This window comes from Salvelinus fontinalis, chromosome 18 (assembly GCF_029448725.1).
Source record: "Salvelinus fontinalis isolate EN_2023a chromosome 18, ASM2944872v1, whole genome shotgun sequence".
NCBI classification, from domain to species: Eukaryota; Metazoa; Chordata; class Actinopteri; order Salmoniformes; family Salmonidae; genus Salvelinus; species Salvelinus fontinalis.
This window is the reverse complement of record NC_074682.1, coordinates 19,299,301-19,312,166: the sequence shown is the minus strand read 5'-3', so window position 1 is coordinate 19,312,166 and position 12,866 is coordinate 19,299,301. Positions and strand designations below refer to the sequence as shown.

At 40.4% G+C, this 12,866-nt stretch overlaps 1 protein-coding gene across 6 annotated transcripts in view; it reads left to right on the top strand.

Moving 5' to 3' along the window:
- The window catches only part of LOC129815116 (ataxin-7-like), a 53,286-nt gene that overhangs the window by 12,763 nt on the left and 27,657 nt on the right, over positions 1 to 12,866 (top strand). For all 6 annotated transcript variants that reach the window (XM_055868495.1, XM_055868497.1, XM_055868498.1 and 3 more), the window contains 3 exons: positions 7,239 to 7,338; positions 9,431 to 9,646; positions 9,822 to 9,890. In XM_055868495.1, the coding sequence (XP_055724470.1) occupies positions 9,439 to 9,646; positions 9,822 to 9,890 (277 nt within the window). In that variant the 5' untranslated portion in view covers positions 7,239 to 7,338; positions 9,431 to 9,438. The remainder of the gene's footprint in view (positions 1 to 7,238; positions 7,339 to 9,430; positions 9,647 to 9,821; positions 9,891 to 12,866) is intronic.

Genomic DNA, 12,866 nt, shown 5'->3' with positions numbered 1-12,866 from the left:
CAATTCTCTTTACTTCTAGGTGAAGTACACACCGTACACAACTAGAAGTTTCCTAACATTGACAATACTCTCACTCTCAAATATATATATCAAAACGCACTTCAGCAGTCCTGTGAGCTTGTGTGGTCTACCAATTCGCTGCTGAGCCGTTGTTGCTCCTAGATGTTTCCACTTCACAATAACAGCACTTACAGTTCTTTGTGATGGCTTTGTGATGGCTACTCCAATACCTCAACTTTGTTGACTTTGTTGTCCTGATGCTGCACTGGGGTGGCAGCATCATGTTGTGGGGGTGCTTTAACCTCTAACGAGCATCTACCCCGGATCCGGGAGCACCCCCAAACCCCCCCCCCCCCCACACACACTGATTAGCATCGCTAGCATAGCATCACAATTAAATAGTAGCATCTAAATATCATTAAATCACAAGTCCAAGACACCTAATGAAAGATACAGATCCTGTGAATAAAGCCACCATTTCAGATTTTTAAAATGTTTTACAGGGAAGACAAAATATGTAAATCTATTAGCTAACCACGTTAGCAAAAGACACCACTTTTCTAACTCCATCAGTTTCTTACTCCATCAGGTGCTATCACCAATTCGGCTAAACTAAGATATTGATAGCCACTAACCAAGAAAAAACCTCATCAGATGACAGTCTGATAACATATTTATGGTATAGGATAGGTTTTGTTAGAAAAATGTGCATATTTCAGGTAGATATCATAGTTTACAATTGCACCCACCGTCACAAATGGACTAGAATAAATACATAGAGCAACGTGTTTACCTAATTACTAATCATCAAACATTTCGTAAAAATACACAGCATACACTAATCGAAAGACACAGATCCTGTGAATACAGACAATATTTCAGATTTTCTAAGTGTCTTACAGCGAAAACACAATAAATCGTTATATTAGCATACCACATACGCAAACGTTACCCGAGCACTGATTCTAGCCAAAGAGAGCGATATCATATCATCGCCAAAATATATTAATTTTTTCACTAACCTTCTCAGAATTCTTCCGATGACACTCCTGTAACATCATATTACAACATACATATACAGTTTGTTCGAAAATGTGCATATTTAGCCACCAAAATCATGGTTAGACAATGACAAAAGTTGCCCAGCTGGTCAGACAATGTCGTGCGCCATATTAGACAGTGATCTAGTCGTATACATAAATACTCATAAACGTGACTAAAAAATATAGGGTGGACAGCGATTGATAGACAATTTAATTCTTAATACAATCGCTGATTTACATTTTTAAAATTATCCTTACTTTTCAATACAGTTTGCGCCAAGCGAAGCTACGTCAAACAAAATGGCGTCATAAGCGAATAACATTTCTCGACAGAAACACGATTTATCATAATAAATTGTTCCTACTTTGAGCTGTTCTTCCATCAGAATCTTGGGCAAAGAATCCTTTCTTGGGTCTAATCGTCTTTTGGTCGAAAGCTGTCCTCTTGCCATGTGGAAATGCCAACTGCGTTCGGCATGAACTGGAAACCTCCCCTCTTCAAAAAGTCTCAGAAATAAATGTCCCAAAATGCGCACTAAACGGATATAAATTGCTATAAAACGGTTTAAATTAACTACCTTATGATGTTTTTAACTCCTATAACGAGTAAAAACATGACCTGAGAAATATTACTGGCTCCACTAATGCTTGGAAAAAGAACGGGTCGGTGTCCACCGTGCGTCCGGCGCAGCTGGAAAGGAGTTCCTACCTACACGTGTTTTTGTTTTATAGTGGCTGTGATTGGGCAATCGATACCATTCAAAGCGTCATCACATAAAGGCATCCAGGGGAAGACGTAAGCAGTGTCCGTATCCTTATAGCATTCACAGTGGCCTTTAAACTGACTCCAGATCAGGGGCCAAAATGTGTGAAATCTGACTCCATGTCAGGGAAATTGCTGTAGAATGAGTTCTGTTCCACTCAGAGACAAAATTCCAACGGCTATAGAAACTAGAGACTGTTTTCTATCCAATAATAGTAATAATATGTATATTTTACGATAAAGTAGGAGAGTAGGAAGCCGTTTAATCTGTAATGCAAATATGCTAATGAGTAAACAGCACCCCCTGTAGTCGCAAGAAGTTAATGCAGGAGGGACTGGGGCACTTACCAAAATAAATGGCATCATAAGGATGGAAAATTATGCAGATATATTGAAGCAACATCTCAAGACATCAGTCAGGAAGTTAAAGCTTGGTCGCAAATGGGTCTTCCAAATGGACAATGACCCCAAGCATGCTTCCAAAGTTGTGGCAAAATGGCTTCAGGACAACAAAGTCAAGGTATTGGAGTGGCCATCACAAAGCCCTGACCTCAATCCGATAGAAAGTTTGTGGGTAGAACTGAAAAAGCGTGTGCGAGCAAGGAGGCCTACAAACCTAACTCAGTTACACCAGCTCTGTCAGGAGGAATGGGCCAACATTCACCCAACTTATTGTGGAAGGCTACCTGAAACGTTTGACCCAAGTTAAACAATTTAAAGGTAATGCTACCAAATACTAATTGAGTGTATGTAAACTTCTGACCCACTGGGAATGTGATGAAAGAAATAAAAGCTTAAATAAATCATTCTCTCTACTATTATTCTGACATTTCACATTCTTCAAATAAAGTGGTGATCCTAACTGACCTAAGACAGAGAATTTGTACTAGAATTACATGTCAGGAATTGTGAAAAACTGAGTTGAAATGTAGTTGGCTAAGGTGTATGTAAACTTCCGACTTCAACTGTATATTAGTACCAGACAAAAATTTGGACACCTACTCATTCAAGGGTTTTCCTTTTTATTTGTATTATTTTCTATGTTGAAGAATAATAGTGAAGACATCAAAACTATGAAATAACAATAATGGAATCATGTAGTTACCAAAAAAGTGTAAACACATCTAAATATTTTTATATTTGAGATTCTTCAAAGTAGCCACCCTTTGCCTTGATGACAGCTTTGCACACTCTTGGCATTCTCTCAACCAGCTTCACCTGGAATACTTTTCCAACAGTCTTGAAGAAGTTCCCACATATGCTGAGCAAGGGTGATTGTGTAGGCCAGGTCATCTGATGCAGCACTCCATCACTCTCCTTGGTGAAATAGCACTTACACAGCCTGGAGATGTGTTGGGTCATTGTCCTGTTGAAAAGCAAATGATAGTCCCACTAAGCGCAAACCAGCTGGGATGGCGTATCGCTGCAGAATGCTGTGGTAGCCATGCTGGTTAAGTGTGCCTTGAATTCTAAATAAATCAGACAGTATCACCAGCAAAGCACCCCACACAACCACCTCTATGCTTCACTGTGGGAACCACATATGCAGAGATCATCCGTTCACCTTCTCTGAGTCTCACAAAGACACGGCTGTTGGATCCTAAAATCTAAAATCAGACCAAAGGACAGATTTCCACCGGTCAAATGTCTGATCGTTTCATTTTGCTTTTTTGAGCTGTTCTTGCCATAATATGGACTTGGTCTTTGTTTAAAACTTGCTTACTACATGATTCCATATGTGTTATTTCATAGTTCATAGTGTATATAAATAAATATATATATGTATACACTGCTCAAAAAAATAAAGGGAACACTAAAATAACATATCCTAGATCTGAATGAATGAAATATTCTTATTAAATACTTTTTTCTTTACATAGTTGAATGTGCTGACAACAAAATCACACAAAAATGATCAATGGAAATCAATTTGATCAACCCATGGAGGTCTGGATTTGGAGTCACACTCAAAATTAAAGTGGGAAACCACACTACAGGCTGATCCAACTTTGATGTAATGTCCTTAAAACAAGTCAAAATGAGGCTCAGTAGTGTGTGTGGCCTCCACATGCCTGTATGACCTCCCTACAACGCCTGGGCATGCTCCTGATGAGGTGGCGGATGGTCTCCTGAGGGATCTCCTCCCAGACCTGGACTAAAGCATCCGCCAACTCCTGGACAGTCTGTGGTGCAACGTGGCGTTGGTGGATGGAGCGAGACATGATGTCCCAGATGTGCTCAATTGGATTCAGTTCTGGGGAACGGGCGGGCCAGTCCATAGCATCAATGCCTTCCTCTTGCAGGAACTGCTGACACACTCCAGCCACATGAGGTCTAGCATTGTCTTGCATTAGGAGGAACCCAGGGCCAACCGCACCAGCATATGGTCTCACAAGGGGTCTGAGGATCTCATCTCAGTACCTAATGGCAGTTAGGCTACCTCTGGCGAGCACATGGAGCGCTGTGCGGCCCCCCCAAAGAAATGCCACCCCACACCATGACTGACCCACCGCCAAACCGGTCATACTGGAGGATGTTGCAGGCAGCAGAACGTTCTCCACGGCGTCTCCAGACTCTGTCACGTCTGTCACATGTGCTCAGTGTGAACCTGCTTTCATCTGTGAAGAGCACAGGGCGCCAGTGGCGAATTTGCCAATCTTGGTGTTCTCTGGCAAATGCCAAACGTCCTGCACGGTGTTGGGCTGTAAGCACACCGCCCACCTGTGAACGTCGGACCCTCATACCACCCTCATGGAGTCTGTTTCTGACCGTTTGAGCAGACATATGCACATTTGTGGCCTGCTGGAGGTCATTTTGCAGGGCTCTGGCAGTGCTTCTCCTGCTCTTCCTTGCACAAAGGCGGAGGAAGCGGTCCTGCTGCTGGGTTGTTGCCCTCCTATGGCCTCCTCCATGTCTCCTGATGTACTGGCCTGTCTCCTGGTAGCGCCTCCATGCTCTGGACACTACGCTGACAGACACCGCAAACCTTCTTGTGAAAGCACCGCCAGCATTCAAAAGTGACCAAACATCAGCCAGGAAGCATAGGAACTGAGAAGTGGTCTGTGGTCACCACCTGCAGAACCACTCCTTTATTGGGGGTGTCTTGCTAATTGCCTATAATTTCCACCTGTTGTCTATTCCATTTGCACAACAGCATGTGCAATTTATTGTCAATCAGTGTTGCTTCCTAAGTGGACAGTTTGATTTCACAGAAGTGTGATTGACTTGGAGTTACATTGTGTTGTTTAAGTGTTCCCTTTATTTTTTTGAGCAGTGTATATATACACTACCGTTCAAAAGTTTGGGGTCACTTAGAAATGTGCTTGTTTTTGAAAGAAAAGCACATTCAAATAACATGAAATTGATCTTAAATACAGTGTATACATTGTTAATGTTGTAAATAACTATTGTAGCTGGAAACGGCAGATAAAAAAAAAGAAGGAATATCTATATAGGCGTACAGAGGCCCATTATCAGCAACCATCACTCCTGTGTTCCAATGACAAGTTGTGTTAGCTAATCTAAGTTTATCATTTAGAAAGGCTAATTGATCATTAGAAAACCTGTTTGCAATTATGTTAGCACAGCTGAAAACTGTTGTTCTGATTTAAAGAAGCAATAAAACTGTCTTTCTTTAGACTCGTTGAGTATCTGGAGCATCAGAATTTGTTGGTTCGATTACAGGCTCAAAATGGCAAGAAACAAAGAACTTTCTTAGTACCCGCAAAACACCAGTCTCAACATCAACAGTGAAGAGGCGACTCCGGGATGCTGGCCTTCTAGGCAGAGTTGCAAAGAAAAAGCCATATCTCAGAATGGCCAATAAAAAGAAAAGATAAAGATAAAAAAATATAAAATAATGTTCTCTGCCTAGAAGGCCAGCATCCCAGAGTTGCCTCTTCACTGTTGACATTGAGACTGGTGTTTTGCGGGTACTATTTAATGAAGCTGCCAGTTGAGGACTTGTGAGGCGTCTGTTTCTCAAACTAGACACTCTAATGTACTTGTCCTCTTGCTCAGTTGTGCACCGGGGCCTCCCACTCCTTTTTCTATTCTGGTTAGAGACAGTTTGCGCTGTTCTGTGAAGGGAGTAGTACACTTCGTTGTATAAGATCTTCAGTTTCTTGGCAATTTCTCGCATGGAATAGCCTTCATTTCTCAGAACAAGAATAGCGAGTTTCAGAGTTTCAGAAGAAAGGTCTTTGTTTCAGGCCATTTTGAGCCTGTAATCAAACCTACAGATGCTGATGCTCCAGATCCTCAACTTCTCTAAAGAAGGCCAGTTTTATTGCTTCTTTAATCAGCACAACAGTTTTCAGCTGTGCTAACATAATTGCAAAGGGGTTTTGTAATGATCAATTAGCCTTTCTAAATGATAAACTTAGATTAGCTAACACTACGTGCCATCGGAACACAGGAGTGATGGTTGCTGATAATGGGCCTCTGTACGCCTATGTAGATATTCCATTAACAAATTTGCCGTTTCCAGCTACAATAGTCATTTACAACATTAACAATGTCTACACTGTATTTATGATCAATTTGATGTTATTTTAATGCACAAGAAAATGTATTTTCTTTAAAAAAACAAGGACATTTCTAAGTGAACGATAGTGTGTTTTAGTCAAGCAGTAGCAATATATACACAATCTCGGCGACCAACAGCCTAACGACCAAACAATTGACTAGTCAACTAATTGGGGTCAGCCCTAAAGGGTTTCACATTCACCACTGACACCTATTTTATGTCTTATCTTTGTAATATTGTTTTCATTTTTCACATTGTGTTGAATTGATGAGTAGACTACAATGGTCAAGAAAAATTTGTAATTGTTTAAAAAGTTAGTTCTGGGCATACTGATGTTTGCAATGCTTTTGTGTACAAAACTAAAATGGTCGGCCTAATTGTTATTACTGTTCTGTTTTTAATTTTTCAAATAATTTTATTGCTGTCTCATTAGGCTAATGTGTGGTACATTAATAGCCTACAGTTTGTGACAGTTGTTCTAGTGGAAATAATTGGTTTCCTGTGTCCAGTTAAATTAAGTTAGATGGCTCAAGCCCCCCAATTCCCACCCCCCTCAAAAAAAATGTTTTAATGGGAAAATGATTTTAGTGTTGTTTTTTTCCTAATCTTTGAAAGGGATTATTGCGCTGCAAACTGCAGGGCTCTGGAGTGGTTAACCAGGGATAGTGCTTATTGGATTGGATTACTCTGCTGCGGCAAAGAGCTCCATAAGTAGCTCATGTGCTAGCTTGAAAGCTGCCGAGCACAGAGCCACAGCCAGATCCACCAGGAGCATTGGAGGCAGCGTTATCTTACAGACAGACAACCCCGTAATTCCCTAAACAGTGATCACGGCATCAAGACAAGGAAAACAATGAACTTAATACTAACTTTTCCCACCCGTCTCTTTCTCTATCTCAACCAGATTCCTTCCACAACTTGTGTGGAGCGACCAGAGATCACCCAAACCGATGAGGTTTTACTGATCCAGTTAAGATTGTGTTCCCTTTTCCACATTTGACAAGGTAAGTGTTCAGTAAGCACAATACCCTGTATTTATACTCAAATTCTACACATCAATCTTGAGACTCACTCCACAGTCCTGCAACATAGCTACAATCAGACTCTACTCTCAGGTCTGCAGTTTTTCAGCGGCCATTTCATTACAAAATCTCAATAAGATATTGATACTAAACTAGTAAATGTAGCAAGTGGTACGACGACCAAGCTTGGATATGATTAACTTAGGCTGAGACTTGAAGAGCCAATGCCTTAACTTATTAGACTGGTGCGGTCTTCTGCTGCACCATAAACCTGGGTTCGAACCCCGTGGGTCATGTTGGTTCCATGAACCAGATGAGTCTCTGTCAGGAGATCAAAGTGGGATGGAGTGTCACAGTTATCCCTGACACCTGAAGAACTGCATTGGCCCCCGTTGTGTCAATACCTTCTGATGCATGGAAGACCCGTTGGTCCCATAAGCTGTAGGCCCAAATTCATATGGTATAACAACTGCATAGACCAACATGGAAGTATAATATTTAAAAAAAAATAGCCTAACTTTATTCTTAGTATGTCAGTCTGTCAGATGCAGACAGTTTTCCAAATAATATTTTATTATTGATTAGTATACAGACCTGTAATCAATCATGTAAAAAAAAATCACAACACTGATTTAGTATTTGTAATACGCGACACTGTTGAACCATATACAATCCCCCAAAACCAGTTCCATTCCAGCATCAGGCCTACACATTTTGCTGTCTGTCATAAATTGTTGCACTAATTAGTTGTAATTTATAGGGCTAGTTTCTGGCCAATTGTTGTATTGGCCTTTTAGCCTTTTGTATTGGCAGTAGAGGTATGGTGTTTGAATTTTTGCGCATGCAATGAAAATGCATTCAGTCATTTCTGCTTTAAGCAAGTTGAAAACTGAAGATGGTTGTGTAGGATTTCAACACTTATTAACATGTTAGAATCTTCACTTCAAACTGGAATGCTGAATGGTAGGTGAGGTTACGGCGTACATTGTCTGTTACAGATTGATTCTGCCCATCAGTAGCAGGAGTAGTTGAGGCCTGTGCTGAGAGTTCCAAACATGAGATAATATGAAGACATCCTGGTCACTCCATTTAAATCCAAATCCCATTTGGAAAGTGGAAGGTATACTCCCTAGGAATATTTAAATTCTATAAAGACCTCAGACATTCATATTTTTGTAAGACCTAATCTACAGACTCTTATATAACTGTAAACCTGAATGAAGTGTTTTAGAAAGGAAACAGTGAACGGGATAGTGTTACCAATTCCTAGATTATAGAAGTAGGAACTCCATCCATTCGCCACATAGCACTGATGTGACGCAAAGGGCTGTGAGAAATATGAATCTGACTAGTGTAAACTGGAAGGCAGTCGCCCTTAAGGAAGTGAATGAATATCTATTCCCCCATCCGGCGACAAGAAACAGGTCCCTGTCTTAATTATTTTACTTTAATAAGCTTTTTTATATAAATGTACTGTTCGGTCATCGATGTGCATTATCGAAAGTGTGTATCCGATCTGAACATGTTTGAAGTTGGAAGCAAGAGTGATATTCTGGTTGTCATGATATAATACCTCGGAGCATGTTAATTTGATCAATATTAGGGCACTCTAAAAAAACATTTTTTTACTAACATTTGGTTCGTTTTCATTCATAAAATACGTTTTTCGAAGAAAAATAACGAATTCCTACGTGAACTGTATCAATTAGGCATAGGCTATAGGAAGGTGATGAATATAGTATTTATTTGATAATTGAAAACATATTGTTGTCACACCGCGTGTAAGTGACCTGGATTTATCACGTTTAATGCACTCAGGGAGGTGCATTTAGATGCTCCTCCTTAAAGTTGTATCTGTGATATATATCTGCGATTGCCCAGACTATGTGCCGGGTTACGGCCTCGCACACATGCATCCGTCAAAACAAGAGCGATTTCGGTGGTGTCACTCCCTCTAGCTTCTAAACACATAATCAAAGGGATTTGCGTTACCAAAACATGCGTTTGCCCGAGTCAATCAATGAAGGAATCCTGAGAACACCACAACGCTGACTGCTGTTTTGTTACATTGTAGCGGAAAGAATGTCGGAAAGGGCCGATGATGACGTCAGGGGGGAGCAGCGCAGAGTGGCCAGGCAGCTGAAGCAGCAACAGCAGCAGATCCAGCGGGGAGAAGGCTCCACAGCAATGGCGACTGGTGCGGAGCGCAGATCCATGCCTAGTCCAGAAATAATGTTGGGACAGCCTTGGAGCAGCTGGGTCGATGCTGCCAAACTCCACGGCAACGACGGTGAGTGCTCGTGCGTACTGGATGTGTGTGTAGAATCGAGACATAACGATGATCGTGAGCTTTTTTTGCTGATTGCGTGCAGTTTTTGGAATACGAAGAAACGCTACTGTTAACAACAGCAGAAGCAAGCAAGTGTAACTATTTATCTTCGTGTGTATCCGATTGCCTCTTTTAGGTGCTGAATCAGAGGAAAGTTTGAAAGAGTTCGGGAAAAATCGAGAAGCAATGCGACTGTGCAGAGATGGTGAGTGTTCTCGCTTTTGTCAAAGCCAAGGTGTGTTTTGGTTTTGTTGGGTTGCACCGGCTGAAATCTGGTTGTTCTGTTGAACAAGTCCACCACACTGACTGGTGACAACACAAGTCTGATCAATCAGTGATATAGCCCAGGAATCTATCGCCACTAGTTGACACCTTGAAGAGGTGTGCCTATCTTCTGACCCTAAGTAGGTAACCACCGCAGGTAACAACCAGCGCTAATTCAGTGGGGTCCGTAAAGATACATGTCATGTGATAAAGCTGAAATTTATGTTTATCTTACACAACAGAGAATTTATTGTCTGTTTTACACCATTTCTGTCTGACTGTTCAGTATCATTGTGCCCACCTAAAAAAGTGTGTGTGTGAAGTTAGGGGATGGGCACAGTCAGTGTGGTGATGGCACTTTCACAGTTAAAATGGGTGCAACGAGGTTGTCAGTGAAGCTGGAGTCTTAATTGAAACAATAAGAAAGCGGACCCCCGCCTATGTTTTGGTAAAAAGCTGAGGGAAGGGCCTGGAGAAATAACTGTTCGCAAATTCATAGAGCAAGCCATAGATGCAAGGACTAACCATCCATGACAATTAGTTGTATTCATGTTTTGAGACTATGAAGGGTTTGTTTACATTGTTTACAAACATTGGAATAAAACAAGCTTGTAAGTTATATTCTTCAAGAATCAATGCATATACAGTACCAGTGAAAAGTTTGAACACAACTACTCATTCATGGTTCTTTATTTGTGCTATTTTCTACATTGTAGAATAATAGTGAAGACATCAAAACTATGAAATAACACATGGAATCATGTAGTAACCAAAAAAGTGTTACACAAATCATAATTTATTTTATTTTTGAGGTTCTTCAAAGTAGCCACCCTTTGCCTTGATGTCAGCTTTGCACACTCTTGGCATTCTCTCAATCAGCTTCATGAGGTAGTCTCCTGGAATGTATTTCAATTAACAGGTGTGCCTTGTTAAAAGTTAAATAGTGGAATTCCTTAATGCGTTTGAGCCGATCAGTGTTGTGTCAAGGTAGGGGGGGTATACAGAAGATAGCCCTATTTGGTAAAAGACCAAGTCCATATTATGGCAAGAACAGCTCAAATAAGCAAAGAGAAACGGCAGGCCATCACTACTTTAAGACATGAAGGTCAGTCAATCCAGGACATTTCAAGAATTATTCATGCTTTTCTTCAAGTGCAGCCTCAAAAACCATCAAGCGCTATGATGAAACTGGCTCTCAAGAGGACGCCACAGGAAAGGAAGACATCAACTCTTCAGAGGAGACTGCTTGAGTCAGTCCTTCATGTTCGAATTGTTGCAATGAAACCACTACTTAAGGACACCACTAAGAAGAAGAGACTTGCTTGGGCCAAGAAACATGAGCAATGGACATTAGACAGGTGGAAATCTGTCCTTTTGGTCTGATGAGTCCAAATTTGAGATTTTTGGTTCCAACCAGCGTGTCTTTGTGAGACGCAGAGTAGGTGAACGGATGATCTTCGCATGTCTGGTTCCCACTGTGAAGCATGGAGGAGGCGGTGTGATCGTGTGGGGTGCTTTGCTGGTGACACTGTCAGTGACTTTATTTAGAATTCAAGGCACACTTAACCAACATGGCTACCACAGCATTCTGCAGTGATACGCCATCCCTTCTGGTTTGCGTTTAGTGGGACTATCATTTGTTTTTCAACAGGACAATGACCCAACACACCTCAAGGCTGTGTACGGGCTGTTTGACCAATAAGGAGAGTAAAATATATTTAGTATTGTTTAACACTTGTATTGAGTTATTTAATAGTTTTGATATCTTCAATATTATTCTCTATGTAGAAAATAGTAAAAAATAAAAACCCTAGAATGAGTAGGTTTGTCAAACTTTTGTGTGTGTGTGTGTGTGTGTGTATTAATGTAGCAACTAAGGATTCTAGCTTTAAAGTGCCAACATGTAATTTTTGGGGGCAACCTGTCCAAATTCAGATAGAAATGTCTAAGAAGATTCTGTTCTATCTGTATATTTGCAGTTTTTGCGTTTTATTACTTTCAATTTGTACACCAGCTGAAACAACAATATTTTATGGAATATGATTATGGAAAATATATTTCACAGCATTTTAGATGGTAAAATTATTTGCTATTGTACACTAGCTTATTTTGTCTCACAAACTGAAATTAGGCTAACTATTAAGAGTTTTGGCAACCAGGAAATTGCGGAGCGATTTCTGCATAGTGCAACTTAAAGAATAACTGCTATTCTTGTTGGAAACTGTCTAAAACCTCAGATGGCTTTCCTATGTCAGTTGAATATTTATAGTGCTACTAACTACTACACATTCACATCTTTGTTCAGCACATTTATATTAGCACACTCAATAAAGTACTCTATATTTACAATATTAACAACAAAGGATGGCCTTACTCTTTGTTTTGGCAGCTATGATCTATAATAGATTTATTACATGGGTTGGTGTCAGTGATCTGATCAAGACTGCCTTGAAATGTTCATTCCCATGCTATAAAATGAGAAGCACAAGGCTGTATGTGCAACACTGACGTAAAAAACTAAATCTAATGTAGTAAAAACCCATAGAATGATACTTTTCCACATAGCCATCAGGAGCCATAGTTGTCCTTTTTGCACAAAACAAATCTGAAGAATATTACGTTTTTTAGTAATGGTGACTTGAAACTGTGCTGTAAATAGTCACTACGTTGAAGTTGCCGTAAGCACAAATCTAGGATCAGCATGCCCAATCCTAACCTTTAGTATGGTAACAAGATACACTATCCTCAGGGTAAAGTCACGCTACAACTTGATTCCCAAAAAGCAGCTTGTAAAAATAAGCACTATACATGTAAGTACATCATGTACTGCACATAGTTAGTCTACAGTCTTTACTCACTGTTTGGGAAGTAAGAACGGAGATGAGGAAATAGTTTGTTATATTGATTACATATCTAT